Raw genomic sequence first — 19,267 nt, forward strand, 5'->3', positions numbered from 1 at the left:
GATATCATTCAAAGAAAAATTTGGAAAGACGGGATGGATGGAGGGATAAAGGGCAATCAAAAGAGCTTACCCAGCGTACTTTGTGCTCAGGTAAGCTAAAAAAAACTTTTACAGAACATGAGAGTCAAACATTAGGACCATTAAACACAAAACAAACAATTATTCCATTTCATATAAAGACTTTACTTTCAATAAATTTAAGTTTATACAGCAACATGTGTTTCATTTCAGAATCTGTTAATACAAATTATTTTTCAAATAAAAGTTTTATTCTAAAAGCAAAACTTTATTTATAAAACGTACTGACAGCTGTATTTAGATTACACTTTGGCACACATGCTAAAATACTGTACAATGTATTTCCCTACAATGATGATACTCAAATTCTAGTACAGTTAACTTCTGAATCTGTCTGAAATCTGATGAGAAAAAATAGGTCTGTTGTGTACAGGCTGTTGTTCTTGGAGACGTGTTATAACAAGAGCACCGCCTTGCGGGTGCTGACGCTCATCTGATTTTTTTTGTGTAATAGAAATATTGTCCTACCCATGATTTTCTAAGTCTAAAAAGGGCCATCATTCTTGGAAAAAGCAGGATAGAGTTATGTTTCTTGATGTACAGTGTCCACTTATGATGGTGAAAAACTGTTGCAAGTTTAAAAGCAATAGCTTTGATAGTTTATGAGAAAAGTTGACTTAAACATAATACTCAACCAAGAAAATGATTTTCTAAGTCCAAAAGGGGCAATAATTATTGCAAAAAGCAGGATGGAGTTACGCTGCTTGCTGTACAGGGTCAGCTTATGATGGTGAACAAGTGTTGCAAGTTTCAAAGCAATAGCTTTGATAGTTTAAGAGAAAAAGTTGACCTAAACATAAAACTTAACCAAGAAATCTGATATTTTCTAAGTCCAAAAGGGGCCATAAATTTTGAAAAAAGCAGGACAGAGTTATGTTTCTTGCTGTACAGGGTCAACTTATGATGGTGAACAAGTGTTGCAAGTTTTAAAGCAATAGCTTTGATAGTTTAGGATAAAAGCTGACCTAAACATAAAACTTAACCAAGAAAACTGATTTTCTAAGTCCAAAAGGGGCAATAAATCTTGCAAAAAGCAAGATGGAGTTATGTTTCTTGATGTACAGGGTCTGCTTATGATGGTGAACAAGTATTCCAAGTTTCAAAGCAATAGCTTTGATAGTTTGGGAGAAAAATTGACCTAAACATAAAACTTAACCAAGAAATCTGATATTTTCTAAGTACAAAAGGGGCCATAAATCTTGCAAAAAGCAAGATGGAGTTATGTTTCTTGCTATACAGGGTCAGCTTATGATGGTGAACAAGTATTTAAAGTTTCAAAGCAATAGCTTTGATAGTTTAGGAGAAAAGCTGACCTAAACATAAAACTTAACCAGGCAACGCCAACGCCGACAACCGCTCAAGTGATGACAATAACTCATCATTTTTTTTCAAAAAATCAGATGAGCTAATAAATGAAATATTTTAACAGTTTTTTTGTATATCTAATTTGGTTTTCAAGAAGAGGTCAAAAAAAGACCAGGATTTTCAAAGGACTTCTTTCTAGTATGGAACTTTCATCAAGTTTTCAGCAACACAGCCTACTCACAGGGCTTCCTAAAACTGCAACAGATATCAGTAAAAAAAGGCCACAACTTTTCAAAAATATAACAGTGATATGTTGACCATGGACGTTTAAAGACTACTCATTAAATTTACTGTAACTCCTTATCATGCTGGACACCACTGCTGCCCTTGCAACCAGTGTAGATCATGATCAGCCTGTACATCCGTGCAGTCTGATCATGATCTGCATTGTTCGCCATTCAGTAAGTATCTTTTTGGTAAGCACCCCTTTTAACAGTTAATGGCACTGTCCGAATTGAAAAAATGGACGTTCATTTTAGAAATTTAGCATGGTAATAAAATATGTAAAAATATCCTTTGGAAGCAAAGAATGCAACCAAGAAGAATAATAGCAGACTCGGTTTGACTGAGTCTGTTCATGAGAGGTAATGAAAGTGATAAACCAGAATGAGCAAGCTAATCAGGTTATTAGCATTTCAGTTGCATATATTACAACAATATGTATAATTATCATATAAACTAGCCTGTGAACACCAGCACCACTAAAGTAACATGATAGGGCAGTAAGCATTTACATTCAGAAGTGCAAAAGTAAAACAGAATAATGTGACATCTACCAGTCCAACTGAATGGTTAAAGCGGACACCTATTCTTTACATTAAAATAAAGTCTGACAGTTTTGGGAGAATTATGCAAATATTAAAATGGTGAGTTAACTGTTTTGGTAACAAGCACATCAGCTCACAATGAATATATGTAGCGCTGTAATGTTATATAGTCCAATGAAATATTAAAGCAAAACAAACATACTATGAAATGAATTCCTGCTGTAAAGCAATACTGTGAAATCATCAATATTCGTGGGGGACTAATTTTCGTGGATTTCATGGTTGAGAATCCATGAAATTTAATCCCAACGAACAAGTAAAATTCCCATTAATTTTATGTTCAAAAGTTGAAATCAACAAATTTATATCCCCACGAAATAGCCGTTTTGACCAAAACCACGAAATTTCATGCCCACGAAATTAAATGATTTCACAGTATCTTTTTTGTTCATTCTAAATAATAAAATGCTGGAAATGTAACAAACGCTCAAAACTTTATACATTGGGTAAGTTGTGCAATGGGTACTTTGAAATAGATAATTGAGCCGCACCATAAGAAAACCAACATAGTGCGTTTGCGACCAGCATGGATCCAGAACAGCCCGCGCATCCGCGCAGTCTGGTCAGGATCCATGCTGTTTGCTAATGGTTTCTCTAATTGCAATAGGCTTTGAAAGCGAACAGCATGGATCCTGACCAGACTGGGTGGATGTGCAGGCTGGTCTGGTCGCAAACACATTATGTTGGTTTTCTCATGGTGCAGCTCATTTCACAGCTGTTTCAGTCTTTCAAATTAAATTTCAGCAAATAAAGAAAGGCCCTTTACATTTTCTCCTTACACTTGGAAAACCATGAATTTCATCCATTTCATGCCGATTTCACGGTAACTTTGTTACTCATCTGTACAATATACATTTGTATACTGATGAGAAAGCATTTGAAGCTTTTAACCAATTGTATGGGTGAAGTTTTGTGCAACTCAGTCCAATATTCTACTCGGTTACATACATCAATGTTCTAAATCTAAAATTCAGACTTAGATATGCCAAGCATCAAATTTGACATTACCAAGTCTGTGATCAATCATTACTGCTGAAATTGTGCAGACTTTTGTAAAGTTGTAATAGTTATATTCAAGCTAACTTTCTTTTAGTCTGTTACTTATCAAAGTACAGCAAACAGACAATACAGCATTTCGATTTCGGACTCTAAATGTTGATGAATACAGGTCCAGGATTGCTACTTTGTAAACTTTATATTTGCCACTAAACTTTGGTCGTCAATATAGACTAGTACTTGTTTTGAACTCTGCATAACATGGTTACACATTTAATTCTTATGACTTGTCAGTTTTATAATTAAACTTATGTTTTTGTGTAAGTTCCCTTGCCCAGCTGAATTCTCCTCTCTCAGATCTGTCAGTAATTCTCAAAACACACTGGTTACTGCCTCAAATGTAGTCTTTGAATAAATATATAATCTATACAGCTTTCACACTGTTACTTTTGTCAAAACTTAAAAGCGGAAAATCTGTAAAGCTTTGATCTAAGTTGGCCCCAAGTCCTGATAAATGCTGGAAATAATCGTCTTTCTCAACCTGGACGGTCACTGAATGTAAACCACTATCTTTTAATATTGCACTAACCTGAAACAAATGAAAACTATCATAGTGAAAGAGCTTATAACTATCTGATCAAATGGTAATTTTTTTTTATTTAACTGACACTCAAGGTTTTTAAGGTAATATGGCATATGAAATAATCTGACACATGTCAGGGTAACTGGCATAATATAACAGGGATACAAATGGATATCAGTTTGTTTTGGTGAAAGATTGTAACATCTTTATTGAGTGAACACCAGATGGAGCCAGGAGTGAAAATGTAAAATCTGATAATCAAGAATCAAAGGCCTGAATGGCCTGAGTCGGCTAATGATTGATGTACTGACAGTATAGTCTACCAGTTTCAGTTTGTTTTTAGTTTTTTTTCTTAAAATTTCATAACACAGCTCGATATTTACCCAAAATATTATATCCGGATACGATTACACTTTTCTCCAGTTTGAACAATATATTTTACAAATTGTGATGATACGAAGACATTTAGCAGCAATTGGTAGTTTCTGACATTGAAGTTTACGGTTTAAATTACCTCTTATTTAAATCTTTTCATAAAAAGTTGTTTCGTTTCGTGGAAAGCAGCCAAACATAGACGATCTACTTTCGATTTCAAAAACTACAAGAAAATACAATTTAATGTTTCGCCGATTTGTTTATTTCTCGAAAAATAAGAATTAAAATCATTTTTAATATCAGTAGTAACTAAACAAACCAGTAAGAGCTTCTTCTTCCGATAATTTATCCGTTTACTGACTGCAAAATTCAACCCACGCAAAGTTTATAGAAATCATACGATGCGTGTTTACGTTCAATGTGGGAGAATTAAGGCTGATCGGCTATGTTACCTATGCATCCAGACGATTCAGATTTTGTTTTTAAAAAAGCATTGTGTGCGTTTCTGTAATTTTATATACTTTTTTTATACGCTTAGAAATTATTAGACATGCGTATTTGCATTATTTCTATACGTAATTTACGCTAATACGCATCTTATCTGGAGCCCTGTGGAACTATTTTTTGTCTTTCGCTGGATGTTACCCAAGCTTTGTAAGCCTGCGCAATTCTTAAAATGCACATTTATGCTTAATGAGTTACATTTGAATATTGCACAATTACAAGTCATAAATATGACAGATTACATCGTATATTGGTCATAGCAAAGGGAATTGACACAAATTAACTTCATTCATGCAGTGAACTGTTTGAAGTTTGAGAAATCTAATGGAACTACATCCCTTCACTGTGTTATTTGGTCCATTTAGAGAATCGTTGGATAGCAAGGACTCGTCAAAAGGCTTTCAGCCTTTAGCCGACTCAAAAAATGAAAGTTTGACATAAATGTGAAATTTTCTATTTCAAGTTTCTTCAATAACTTTATTTAACTTTAACATGGTTTACAATATAATATCCTGAAACAAATGAAAACTATCATAGGTCACAATATTTACACTAGAAAAAGTGAACAGGTCTGTTCTATTATAGTTTCTAATATGCTTGTTTCTGTTAAAACACGTTTATGCTAAAATGAAGTCATGTTAAGTTAAATAACGGTGATGACATCAATCTTTTGTGGCAAACAAGGAAGAATGCTCCTACTATTTTATCATCTGTTTTAGATAAAGGGCATATTAGAATCGAAGTACTGTATAGAAAAAGCGTGTTTTACTTAAATTAATACCCTTAAAATAGATTAATCGCAACAGGGTACTACACACGGGCTACGCCCATATTGAATTATTCTGCAGATGTATTACCTCTTTTTTCAAGTATTAATAACGTTAAAACACAATTTTCTATACATTATTTCTGAAATTAAGGGATGTATATTTATTTGTTCTTATACAAATTATCTACAGCTGAAACATCCAAGGTATTTAATGTTGTATATTTTTTATCAATTACCAGCTAAAAATTTTTTAAAAAATATGCTGTGAATGTGCGTATGCTATAGAATAACTGAAAATTTTAACTTTATCAGGACATACTTCACCATCACATTTTCGTAATTCACTGAAGGCGCCACTGCTTACCTCCACATCTGACACCAGTACTGGGACTTTTTCCCTCGAAACTGAGTTGACAGTGATTTAAAAAGGCTTCTAGCAAAAATAAATCAGTATAGGCAAAATACCTGTGAAATAAGTTTTTGTTCCACACCGTCATGAGATATATGTATGTGTAAAGTTCCAAACACTTTTCCAGAGGTATGGTACCAAAAGTGGGGGTCTCTGTATGACACGATCCCTTCGAGATTCAATACCTACAATAACAATAGATAAAACGATGTCAGAAAATTAGGATCAAAGTAAAATTGTTCTTCTTACGTCTCTGAAAGCCAGGTTATCTTAGGTAAATCAAGCCCCTTAGTTACCTGCTATTTTACCTACCGGTAATGCTCTGTGAGCACAATATCTCACATATAAATGTACACAATGTTCAAACTTTCAAGTGTTTCATATTACATTAAATAGTTAAAAAAAATATCTCACTAAGCACAAAATCTAAGATATGTACAAAAATTCCTCTAACTAAATGCCTTTATAAATACAATATCTCATTTCACTTACAGCTACTTACAATTTCGATTTGAATTTTACTTCACAATGTATGAATCTAAAACTTTCAAAGTCAACATAACGAGGATTTTTTAAATGCTTTTTCTTGAATTTTTCACAGGGAAAAATTTAATTTTAGGCCATATTTACACTGTTAAAGATAGCTTTGAAATATAAAATGTTCCTACCACCACCCTTACAGGCTTTAGAGTGATGTTTAACTTGTATCTTGATCTTGCAAAATGAAGTTGAAGTTGGAAATAATGATAAACATGGTTAAAGATTTGATGAATCAAACAGTAGGTATACTTCCTTACCTTACTTAAAGCTTCTGATATGTCCTTCTCCATATCTGCCGGACATCTCAACAATAATATACACGAAGTCTCTTTTAACAGTGGAAATACACTGAGCAGTATCATTGTAGCTATAAATAGTGAACATATTGGATCGGCTATATTCCAGCCGAAATTTTCAATCAGTAATGATGATATTATAACACCGACACTGCCAAGGGTATCTGCCAACACGTGTAAAAATACTCCTGAAATGGAAAAACGTACAAATGGGTAACACTCTTGATAGTTTCTTAAGCATATATTAAAGCTTCATTCAAGTACAATGTTAAGTTATAACCTTTATCTAAATAATAGGATTGCACAGCAAAAGATGTTTATACTAGGGATAGCCACAAATACTCAAATATTTGAATATTCGTTCATTACACATATTTCATTGCCTTCTGTCTTTGGAAGTATTTCACGCGATCACCCGAAAAGAAGTTGGCCACGTGTAATTTGTGTGGAGAGAACCTTACTTATGAAGGGGCTACATCCTTGTAAAATATAAAACTCGTAAATAAAATCTAAATGAAGGCAGATTATGAATATGATGATCAAGTTATGAAAAGGATTTGTCAGTTTTAATTCTTCAATGTCTGAATTATTTCCGGTGTAAACAGAAGTAGAATTTATGCATTTATTTTGTTTGTTTTGTTGGGTCTGTTACATCGACACAATTATAGGTCATATGGCAACTTTCCAGGTGTGATGGTGGAGGAAGACCCCAGGTGCCCCTTTGTGAATTATTTCATCATGGGCGGGCGCCTGGGTAGAACATCGCCCTTCAATAAGCCATCTGGATGGCTTCCTCACATGAAGAATTCAATGCACTGAGTGAGCTTGAAACCAAATTGGTGAGGGGCAAATGAACTGAAGTCAGAGACATTAACCACTCGGCTATGCAGGCCCCTAAGAATTTATGCAAGTCCTTGATTAGGCCATGGTATGATAAACACCTAAGATTTTTACTAATTATCACTCGCATTCTCTTGCGTCTTTTCTTTAAAGCTGCAATATTTGCCGACGATTTGTAAACATTATGAATTATGCATAATTATTAATTGACAATAATTGCATTGTTTGATCAAACAGGACTAACTAAGATGACAAGTATGTTTCGCACACCTGTCGGGTAGGTGTCATCACCATGGCGACTGTGTATTACGTTTTGACACGCTATCTACGTGACGAAAAATTATATTGCTATGAACATGAAAATAAATATTTCAGTAATCTGTATAGTACTACCGAATATTCGAATACTTAAATTAGATCCGAATATTCGGACCCGTGACCGAATAACCGGATATCCGGATATCCGTTGACATCCCTAATTTTTAGTTATTTTGTTGATCAGTTGATGACCGAATATTTGTTCGCAAGATTGTGAGCGAATATTCGAATACCTAAAATGCTATTCGTTGCAATCCCTAGTTTATACACATGTATTACACCTGAAGTCATGGCTTAATTTCCATCCTCTAGATAACCCAGAATAAATCTTGGTCTGGCAAAATGGAAACATAAAATATGCCAGAAAAAATGGCAATTAACAATAAATTAATTGATAAATCTAACAATGAAACTATTTGTATAAAGATCAGATATAGTAACAAATAAGTTTGTATGAGAAATGATTCCAAATAACAACAATTCAGTTTCAAATTTGGGTCACTCATTAAGTGTGGGCAACAACTGCTGACAATATGGTAAACACGGTTTAAGCTAGGCTAAGATTTTAGGGAGAAGTCACTTCTCTCTCAGCTAAGATTAGGGAGAAATGGAGATATTTGTGAGAAGTGGCGAGATTTTTTTAGGGCAACGGGGGAAGATTTCAGCGCCATGACATGCAAGTCGAAAAAGGAACTAAATATACTTACCGGTACAACTATTTTTATTATTTTCTGTCTTTGTTTAAGTCTATTAATTTAAAGTAAATAACAAATTCACTAAAAATATCAGCAATTCTGTTTTCTTATCCTTGTAAATCTGATTTCTTATCCTTGTGAATCTAATGTGATTAAACTGCAAATTAGTTTTTTTCTCACTTGCCTAATGATTGCCCAATCAAAGAAATATAGAATTTAAACAAGAGGGTCATAATGACCCTGGATCACTCAACTGAGTAATATGAGCTACATGTTTCAAATGTCAAACTGATGATTTTTAGAAATTTTTTGGAAGATTTTCCGATGTACAATCAAGTAACCTCTGGGGCGTCGCCAATTTTACCCCAGGGGTCATGATTTGAACAAAGTTTGTAGAAGTCTACTTGGCAATGTTACATATCAAATATCTAAGATCTAGGCCTTCTGGTTTAATTTTAGCAAATTTATGAAGATTTCCCTATGTATAATCAAGTAACCCCTGGGGCTGGGTCAATTTGACCCTAGCGGGACAAGTTTGAACAAATTTTGTAGAGGTCCACTAGGCAATGCTACATGTCAAATATCTAAGCTCTTGGCCTTCTGGTTTATTTTTAGAAAAATTTTAAGATTTTCCTATGTACAATCAAATAACCCCTACATGGGGCGGGGTCAATTTGACCCCGTGGAATATGATTTGAACAAATTTTGTAGAAGTCTACTAGGCAATGCTACAAGTCAAATATCTAAGATCTAGGCTTTCTGGTTTATTTTAAGAAAAATTTTGAAGATTTTCCTATGTAAAATCAAGTGACCCCTGGGACGGGGTCAATTTTGACCACGGGGGACATGATTTGAACAAATTTTGTAGATGTTCACTAGGCAATGCTACAAGTAAAATATCTAAGCTCTAGGCCTTCTGGTTTATTTTTAGAAAGTTTTGAAGATTTTCCTATGATATATAAAGTGACCCCTGGGGTGGGGTCAATTTTGACCCCGGGGGTCATGATTGGAATAAATTTTGTAGAGGTCCACTAGGCAATGCTACATGTCAAATATCTAAGCTCTAGGCCTTCTGGTTTTTGAGAAGAAGATTTTTTAAGATTTTCCTATGTAAAATCAAGTGACCCCTGGGGCGGGGCCAATTTTGACCCCGGGGGTCATGATTTGAACAAATTTTGTAGAGGTCCACTAAGCAATGTTACATGTCAAATATCTAAGCTCTAGGCTTCTGGTTTATTTTTCGAAAATTTTTGAAGATTTTCCTATGTAAAATAAAGTGATCCCTGGGGCGGGGTCAATTTTGACCCCAGGGTCATGATTTGAAAAACTTTAGTAGAGGTCCACTTGGCAATGCTACATGTCAAATATCTAAGCTCTAGGGCTTCTGGTTTTTGAGAAGAAGATTTTTTAAGATTTTCCTATGTAAAATCAAGTGACCCCTGGGGCAGGGTCGATTTTGACCCCGGTGTCATGATTTGAACAAATTTGGTAGAGGTCCACTAGGCAATGCTTCACACCAAATATCTAAGCTCTAGGGCTTCTGGTTTTTGAGAAGAAGATTTTTAAAGTTTTTCCTTTCGGTTACCATGGCAACCAGAGTTCTGCAAGGAATTCAATTCTTTGAAAAATTTTAAAAGAGGGCCACCCAAGGATCATTCCTGTGAAGTTTGGTGTAATTCTGCCCAGTGGTTTTCAAGAAGAAGATTTTTTTAGAAATTGTTGACGGATGATGGACGACTGACGACGGACATCAAGCGGTACAATAGCTCACCTTGTCACTTTGTGACAGGTGAGCTAAAAAAAGTTAATTCCACATCAGCAAAAAATAAATCAAGCTCCCAGTGCTAATGCACTCAAAGTCAAAACAAAAAACCCATTTATAAAAGCATTTCACAGTCCTTTTTAAATAACAAGTGTGTATTACCCTGGTCCTGAATTAAATACATGTCAACAGCAGTGACATCACTATGACATCATACAGAATACAGTCTTCCTTTGATCTGCTAGTGTTGGCACAAATTAAAAGCAAAAAGTTGTCAGATTTAACACACTTTTTGATGTCAGGTGTCAAAAATTTGGGTGAATTTCAGTTACTTTATTTTAGTCACAGAAAGTGTCAGCAGTAATATTATGTTTCTAAAGTCTGGGTTTTGAAAAATACGAGTAAAATTACATTAAATTTCTCAAGGTAAGATACTTTTTAAAGGTCAAAAGAGAATGTATAAGTTTATGTAACATAAATCCCTACTGCTTTGTTTATCAACAATCAGTTTACAAAACAAGTGTCAAAGACCATAATCGCCTTTGCTCTTCTCGGTATCTGAAGTAGGTAGAGCTTAAATTATGCCATAGTGTATTTGAGTCAGAGTTGTCAACAGGCTGATAGTGGATAACTGGAGGAGTGTGGATAAAAAAATAAGGCAACTAGAATTTCGCTTATGTTAGATTAGAACGAAGTGGGGAGCTACAAAGCGACTATTTCACTCAAGTCTCCCCCTAGCTAAAGCCCTGATAGAAAATATTTTTGTTTACAACTCTGTGAAGTTTCATTAAAATGTACATAATATACATAACACACATTTTTTTTTTAAACAACATCTTGGTTTTCCCATAGACTTCCATTAGGAAGAGTTGCTTGATTTCCACTTTTTTAAAATCAGTCCATCAAATAATCAGGCACACAAACTTACCTTTTAATCTGGCTGAATTTTCTTAGTATACCAAGATACATTGAAAATTCAGGTTTAAATGAAATTGTAAAAACTTATGATCAGAACATTCACAACTAAAACACATCAGAACAAGATTTATATAGAATCCATGTTAGTCAAGTTGGTAGTCTGGAAACTCACCTTCCATATTTGTATTATGTGACTGATGATGTGAACTTGAGGGGCTTTGACCCCCATGAGAATGACCATGACCTCCATGGGAATGTCCTTGACCTCCGTGAGAATGACCATGACCACCATGGCTGTGTCCGTGACTACCACGGAAAGCAAATATTCCTATCATATTGACCAGAAGTCCTATCACAGAAACTGCCTACAAATAAAAAATGCATTTATGTACAGAATCTTAATAACAATATAAAAATATGTTATGTTCAGTCTTAACTCAGAGTGACACAAATTAGGGTATATGGTAACTTTTCAGATTTAATGTTGGGGAAACTCCTGGTGATTCTGGAGTCAGAGACATTAAGCAATTGTCCACAGACACCCTTGAGTACAGAAAAGGAAAAGATAGACTGTATTAAGTAAATGGCTATCTGGAAGAGTAAAACGTTCAGTACTGAAATTCATTCAGGGGTCGCGCTGTCGGTCGCCAATGGCGCCAAATGCGCCGATTTACAAATTCTGGCGCTAGTTTAGATCAGTTGGCGAAAGTTTCTGGCGACAACAAAGCAAAGATCGGGCCGAGACAATTTTTTTTTTACTGACACCAAGGATCATCCTACATAGTCACTGTGTAGTCAATTATCGCCTGCGGGCTTAATCCGAATCGCCGAGATGTAATCTGTTTGTTTAATCAATTAAAGTTGTAAAACAGATGTCAGTTATCGATATATCCTTGGTTAACTCCGCCTACTCGCCTGTCAAACTTCAACCAATCGTAGCGTCGTTTATAAATATCGTAAGCCGCCGCCATTTTGAAAATTTTCAATTGGCGTGAAAAAGCCGATAATTTTATCGAGTGCAGACTTGAACCTTCTTCTGCATGATCTTAATGTATCAGTCTTATGTTATTTATTGATTTTATTATAAATTGAATCCAAATTTATTTCAAACACGGCCAATTTCTATAAATGAATTACCCGGGAACCGATTCCGCGTACGTCTGAACTGCTGTAAAATATTTGTAGAAATATCGAGAAGTTTGGTATTGTTTTTGAAAACATTAATAAATAAATCGAATAAATTTATAAATCTGAACAAGTTGATGCAAGAATCGGGCATTTTAAAAGCAAAAGAATCCAAACATGCACGAAAACTTCCACTGCGTCCGATCGTGCACTTGATAAATTTACGAGTTTCGGACGCGGAAATTTCGGATGAAAATTTAAAGGGGCTTTTTTCCAAAGCGCGGTTTTACTTTACTAGAAATGATTAAAATAACTTGTAAAACACTCGTTTTACAAAAATAATTTTTTAAACTGTGCTTTTTATTCTATTTGTTTTGTTACTTTTGTAGTTTTGAAAATCAAACTAAAATAAATGAAGTTGAATTTTAGTATTTAATTGTTTTTGTTCTTGTAGTTTATAATGCAGGTGAAATTATCTTTCAAAGTTTCTAATCTTCTTTTGGCACCGGCACCAATGTTGGCTCCAGTGGCTCCTCTTTGGCTCCAACTTTTGTCAAATGGCGAAAGTGTTGGCGACAGCTAAAAAATACCCAGAGCCACCCCTGTCATTTTTCATTTTATTCATCAAACTGCAACCGTTACAGTACAAAATCATTTGGAAGACTGCAATTTGTTTGTTGTACACATATTGTTTCTTCAGAAGGGATAACTTTCTAGAAATCTGGTTGATATACAGAAGATATCTAATTTGTAACTATTGCTCCTCACAGGTTATATTAACGTATGTTATCCTACTGTAAAATTCTATCTATTTCTGTTTTGATTCTTAGCGAAATGTACTCCTGCTACAACCAACATAATAATTATATTTATATGAAAATAAACAATTAAAACATATGTAAGGTTATATTACCAGCAGTCTATTCGTATCTATTTCTGGGGGCTCAGCAAGTCTATGGAGGGATTCAGAGAACACAAATATAGCTATCACAACCAAGAATAAACCATTTACAAATCCAGACAACACTTCTACTCGATCAAACCTGAAACAATACAGACATAATTCAAAATTTGCTTTATTCAGAGGTTTATATATGTGGTGGTGGCATGTTTGTATAAATTCTATCAATATCTAAAATATCTTAAATTAGAATTTGTATCTACCTCAGTAGATCCCACATCTGGAAACTTACTTTTATATTGAATTTAATTATCTCCCTTTATTTTATATATTGATGGAAAAGATCATGGGCCATGAGTGAAACATGTTTTAAATTTTCATGAATTTGACAATTTTGTTAATATGTTTTTCACACTGAAATGTATATGATCACAACTTTACAATCTGAGTCATTGTATTAGAAATATAGTCCAAAGAAGCCATTTATTACCCATATGAAAATATTCTTGTCGCCTTCCAACGTGTCATTACAGCTGCATAAAGACCCATGACTAGAGCAGAACAGTCAAACAACATATGAAAGCCATCTGAGATCAAACCTAGACTGTTTGTCCATACACCATATATCATCTCCACAAATGTGAACGTCTGAAATACATATAACATTTTCTTAATGTTATGTTACTTATTTTCTTATTTCATTGCAGCGTAACTTACAAATACAAAATATAAACATATGCAGTTTTTTTTAAACAATCAACATTTACTACAAAAGGTATTTAACAGTAAATGACACTTCAAAACAAATAATAAAACGAGAATGACGTCAACATTGTATGACACATGCGCCCTGAAAATGCTTGAAAGAAAGAAAAAAAGTTGGTGACAGGGCTATAAGCCAAGACAAAAACAACAGGATATGGAAGTCCTAATAATATACATAATTACGTCAAGTTCATGTTGATGAAGTATACCGATCTTCATTTTCAATGGATAGAAACTGTAGGAAGAGTTGAATACACAATGTTCTGATGTAGTTGTAATATTTCAAATCCAAAAAAGGGCCACAGTTCAACTATTTCAGAGGACAAAACTTTTTAGTTTTCCAGATTGCCATACAGAGAAAAACGACCCTGCTTCATGGCAGCCATGTTTTTTTGCAAATCAGTATTGCTTGGATTTGGTAACATGTCAACTGATGAACACTAGTGTGAAATAATTTTATATCTGGGTGAGTGACTAAGGGAGAAATTTCAGGCTTTACCATATAGCCATATACCGAAAACTAGCCCTGGCCCTGGTGGGTATGTTTTTTTAACAAATCAAAGTGGGTTGAAAAAATTTGGAAGAGGATTACACATGGAACATTTAGGTGAAATTATTTCAAAATTTGGCCTCCAGTTCCAGAGGTGAAGATTTTCAAAGTTTTCCAAATAACCATATAGAGAAAACTAGCCCAGCCTCCATTGTGGCCATGTTTTTTAATGAAACAAAATGATTTGAAGGATTTTGGTAGGAAGTTATCTAAGGAATATTGCTGGGAAATTAATTTGAGCTTGGGTCAGCACTTTCTGAAGAGAATATTTTCAAAGTTTTCAATATAAACATACAGAGAAACCTGGACCACTGGACCGTCATGTTTTTTTTAATGAAAAACAAAATGATCTGAAGGAACCTGATAAAGAGACTCCTAAGGAACATTGCTTTGAAATCATTTCAGAATCCAGTGAGCAGTTTCAGAAAAAATTATCTACGTTTTTCCTTTGGTGGTTTAGCAACTAGAATTCTGCATGTATGACCTACATGTAAATTTGAAGGAATCTGAAAGAAGACAACCCTATGTCCTATGACATTTGGTTCAAATTGGTCTTGTGGTTTAGTAGATGTTCTTTAAAGATATTGTGGATGATGGACAGACGACAGACATCCTTGGATCTAAAACGCTCATGAATGAGCATTTCATAATCAAGTGAGTCAAAAATTCAAGAGCTTATGATTTTTCTGTGACAGAAAGAATGGGGAATGAAGTGGTTTATTAGCTTACCAGATTTATACATAGGAAGTAGAATATTTTTCTTGAGTCGGTGTCTTCAAGTACTTGTTTGAGGGCATGTTTCATGTGCATGACAAGGGATTGTGACGTATGCTGTAATGCCTCTTTTGTAAAACTGTACACTGGCATACCATCCATACTGTATCCTACAAAACTTCCTTTACCGCTGCGCACTGGACCCAGCAATATCTTTGTAGCTAAAATAAATAATAAACTTATATATTAGATTTACCAATGACGGAATTTTCCTATCTACCTAATGGTCGGAAGGTAGTGCGTAAGACGTCAAACTTGTTCATTATTTCTGTTATGTTTCGGGCCATACCGAAATAGTTTTAAGTCATGTGGCAATTTTTCCACTTTCTGACGATGGACCTTGGTAGAACCATCAGCCTTCCTAAAGCCAGCTGGATAACTTCCATAGAAGAAAGATTTTTACCCCTCAAGCAAGGTTTCGAACCCACAGCAGTGAGGGAAATGTAACTCAATGTCAGCGACCATAACCACTTGGCCACCGAGTACCCTTTCACTGAAACATTACTGAAAATGCTTTTAAACTATGAAGCATCTTTATGTCTTCCATTCTACATAATCAAATAATTATATAAATTATTAGAAAGCCACATTTGAAATAAGATATATATAATTGTTTGTATATTTCTTTATGTGTTACCTTCTTTAAATAAAGATATTATTATCATTATTGTTATTACTTACCTAGTACAAAGGCTCCGAGACTGAAGACAACCCCAGCTGATAGCACATGGTCCTCAGTGATTATCTCCTGTAGTTTGTTCATACTAGTCATTTTTGCTGTGTAAGGATGGTTCCAGGTAAGTGCTAGAAGCAGGGCACCACCAAACATGGCGTAGGCTCCATACTCAGCTGTCTTTGTTGGCTGTATGTGATTCAGGGCTACAGCCTCTATGTAGTAGTCAAAGATGAACACAAACAATATAATCAATGTCAGCGGGAAAATCAGCGAAATCCATGACACCTGAAAATACATTAAAATAAGACAAATATATAATTATCTAAAATGTTTAAATGCTATTCGGAATCAGGAGTCACTTTGTTATTTGTCACCTTAGCAATTGCTACAGTTTCATGTCACTCTTAAAAGTAAGCATTTTTTTTGTGTGAAATTCCAAAAACTTTACATGGCATAGACAGGTTTTTAGCCAGTGTAGCCATAACAGTGTATATAAACATCACTAAATGAACTGAATTTAAGCTAAAATCTGCTTTTTTTAAACAGGAAAAAAGGAAAAAAGTTGAGTTTTTCTAATAAGAGAACCTTTGGTACAAGATGACCAAATTATTTCAAGAGCTACCTCTCAGTAACAAGTCAGGGATATAAATATTCATAGACTATTAGCGAGATGGTCTGGTAAATCTTCATTCTAGGAGAGTAGCCTAAATATACGGGCCCAGTTTTTATAAGGAAATACTGCCAGTAATTGAGGCAGCATACTAATTGTTGGAACTCAGTATCTTGAATTCCATGGGATCAAGCATTTGAGCCGCATCTTGAATTCCAAGGGATCAAGCATTAAAATGAGCCGCACCATGAGAAAACCAATATAGTGCGTTTGCGAGCAGCATGGATCCAGACCAGCATGCGCATCCGCGCAGTCTGGTCAGGATCCATGCTGTTCACTAATGGTTTCTCTAATTGCAATAGGCTTTGAAAGCAAACAGCATGGATCCTGATCAGACTGTGCGGATGCGCAGGCTGGTCTGGATCCATGCTGGTCGCAAACGCACTATACTGGTTTTCTCATGGTGCGGCTCATTTTACTTTGCAGTAAGTGAAACTCTACTTAAAACATAACTTTGTCCAGTTGATACATATTAGCTTAATCTATAGCTGTTTCTCGACTTGTTATATATGCACAACTATATATGAAATATACCTTAGGAGAGTACTTAGCTCTTTGAAACATATTTTTATCATATTATTGTATTTAAAAAATGTTATTATGGTAACAAAAGCAGTTTATTTTTTATGAAATTGAATACATTTTCCACTTTGACGCACCAATATGTAAATATATAGTAATTTTGTAAATAGGTAAATTCACTTCAGTATGACATTCTCCTTACACCTTCCTTCCAAAAACAATTATTGAGTAGTCTTTTGTTTAAGACAGTCTATAAATTGTTCCTTCTTCCATAAAATTCTTTTGCTCCAGCTTTGATATTTCATACTCTTGAAATATTTTTTGTACAACAGGGTCTGATAACAGTTCAAAGTGTGTTAAAATGTAAATGTCTCTATTAAAGTTTTAAAACTTTTTTGACATAATATTCTACTTCAAGAGTTCTTAGTGGCACTATGGTATAACAATATCAAGATAATTCCAGCCGCACATACAATCTTTCATTAAATGTATCAACACAGCACTTACCTGTGAATCTGATGTTGAGGATACAATATACGCCCATGGCCCTAGAATCATGGCTTGTACCAGTGATGAGAGGGCATGTAGTCGTTTTGCACCACCTACATCTACTGATAACTTTTTAGCGGCACTGTTGTATCCAACATTGAGACACAGGGTAAGGAACAGCAGAACAACTCCACCCTATAATATAAATTGTATTCTTTACCTTAGAAAGAACAACATATATGAAGTACTTGCAAAAGCACTTGGACAACAATATGTCATTTTCTTTAAAAATTCAGTGGCTTGTTTAAGATATAGTCAATTTTGCATATCATCAGTGTGACAAGATCTACAGTTCTGATCCAATATCATGTATACCAGATACAAACAAGAGGACCATGATGGTCCTGAATCGCACACCTGTTCCCACATGACCCAGTTTTGAGTATGACGTTGTTTTTTCTATTATTTGACATAGTGACCTAGTTTTTGAGCTCATGTGACCCAGTTTTGAACTTGACCTAGATATCATCAAGATAAAAATTTTGACCAATTTTCATGAAGATCCATTGAAAAATATGGCCTCTTGAGAGGTCACAAGGTTTTTCTATTATTTGACCTATTGACCTAGTTTTCGAAGGTACGTGACCCTGTTTTGAACTTGACCTATATATCATCAAGGTGAACATTACTACTGGCCTAGTTTTTGACCGCATGTGACCCAGTTTCGAAAATGACATAGATATCATCAAGATGAACATTCAGACCAATTTTCATGAAGATCCATTGAAAATATGGCCTCTAGAGAGGTCACAAGGTTTTTCTATTTTTAGACCTACTGACCTAGTTTTTGACCACACGTGACCCAGTTTTGAACTTGACCTAGATATCATCAAGGTGAACATTCTGACCAATTTTCATAAAGACCCCATGAAAAATGTGACCTCTAGAGTGGTCACAAGCAAAAGTTTACGCACGGACGGACGGACGGACGCACGGACAACTGACGCTGCGCGATCACAAAAGCTCACCTTGTCACTTTGTGACAGGTGAGCTAAAAACAGGGTCTCCCCTGACATCGAAAGAAATGCCAAATTTTGTTTAAAAGATGATTTAGAGCCAAAATTTGTAATTCAGGCCAATTTTAGTCCATTTTTCTTTTTTCAAATTCACTGCAATAAGAAACTGTCTCATAATGAAAATGGGGAAAGGACCTCCGACCTGAAAAAAGTATCAAGGTAGTAGAAACTGATTTTAAAGAAAAAACTCTAAGTTGTTATTTAATGTATACATGAGCGCTGCTGTGTGAAAACCAACGTTGGGCTTTGCAGCCAGCAAGAACCATGATCAGTGCAAATATATACTTTTCTTTTATCCCCACATCCATACTGTTGCTTTATTAATTTCAGCACTTGAATGCAACTGATAAGCAAACAGTATGGAGTTAAGACTACACGTATGTGCAGCTTGATCTAGATCCATACTGGTCACAAAGGGCTAACAATTGTTTTCAGACAGTGGCG

At 34.8% G+C, this 19,267-nt stretch overlaps 1 protein-coding gene across 1 annotated transcript in view; it reads right to left on the bottom strand.

The window, feature by feature from the left end:
- Positions 1 to 1,111: 1,111 nt before the first annotated feature.
- The window catches only part of LOC123566307 (proton-coupled zinc antiporter SLC30A5-like), a 31,582-nt gene continuing 13,426 nt past the window's right edge, over positions 1,112 to 19,267 (bottom strand). The window contains exons 7-15 of the mRNA XM_045360270.2: positions 17,766 to 17,942; positions 16,072 to 16,351; positions 15,346 to 15,551; positions 13,792 to 13,949; positions 13,314 to 13,443; positions 11,448 to 11,640; positions 6,704 to 6,930; positions 5,963 to 6,091; positions 1,112 to 3,855 (exon numbers count right to left, since the gene is read on the bottom strand). Coding sequence (XP_045216205.2) covers positions 3,691 to 3,855; positions 5,963 to 6,091; positions 6,704 to 6,930; positions 11,448 to 11,640; positions 13,314 to 13,443; positions 13,792 to 13,949; positions 15,346 to 15,551; positions 16,072 to 16,351; positions 17,766 to 17,942 — 1,665 coding nt within the window. The 3' untranslated portion in view covers positions 1,112 to 3,690. The remainder of the gene's footprint in view (positions 3,856 to 5,962; positions 6,092 to 6,703; positions 6,931 to 11,447; positions 11,641 to 13,313; positions 13,444 to 13,791; positions 13,950 to 15,345; positions 15,552 to 16,071; positions 16,352 to 17,765; positions 17,943 to 19,267) is intronic.

The sequence above is a fragment of the Mercenaria mercenaria genome, chromosome 8 (assembly GCF_021730395.1).
Source record: "Mercenaria mercenaria strain notata chromosome 8, MADL_Memer_1, whole genome shotgun sequence".
NCBI classification, from domain to species: Eukaryota; Metazoa; Mollusca; class Bivalvia; order Venerida; family Veneridae; genus Mercenaria; species Mercenaria mercenaria.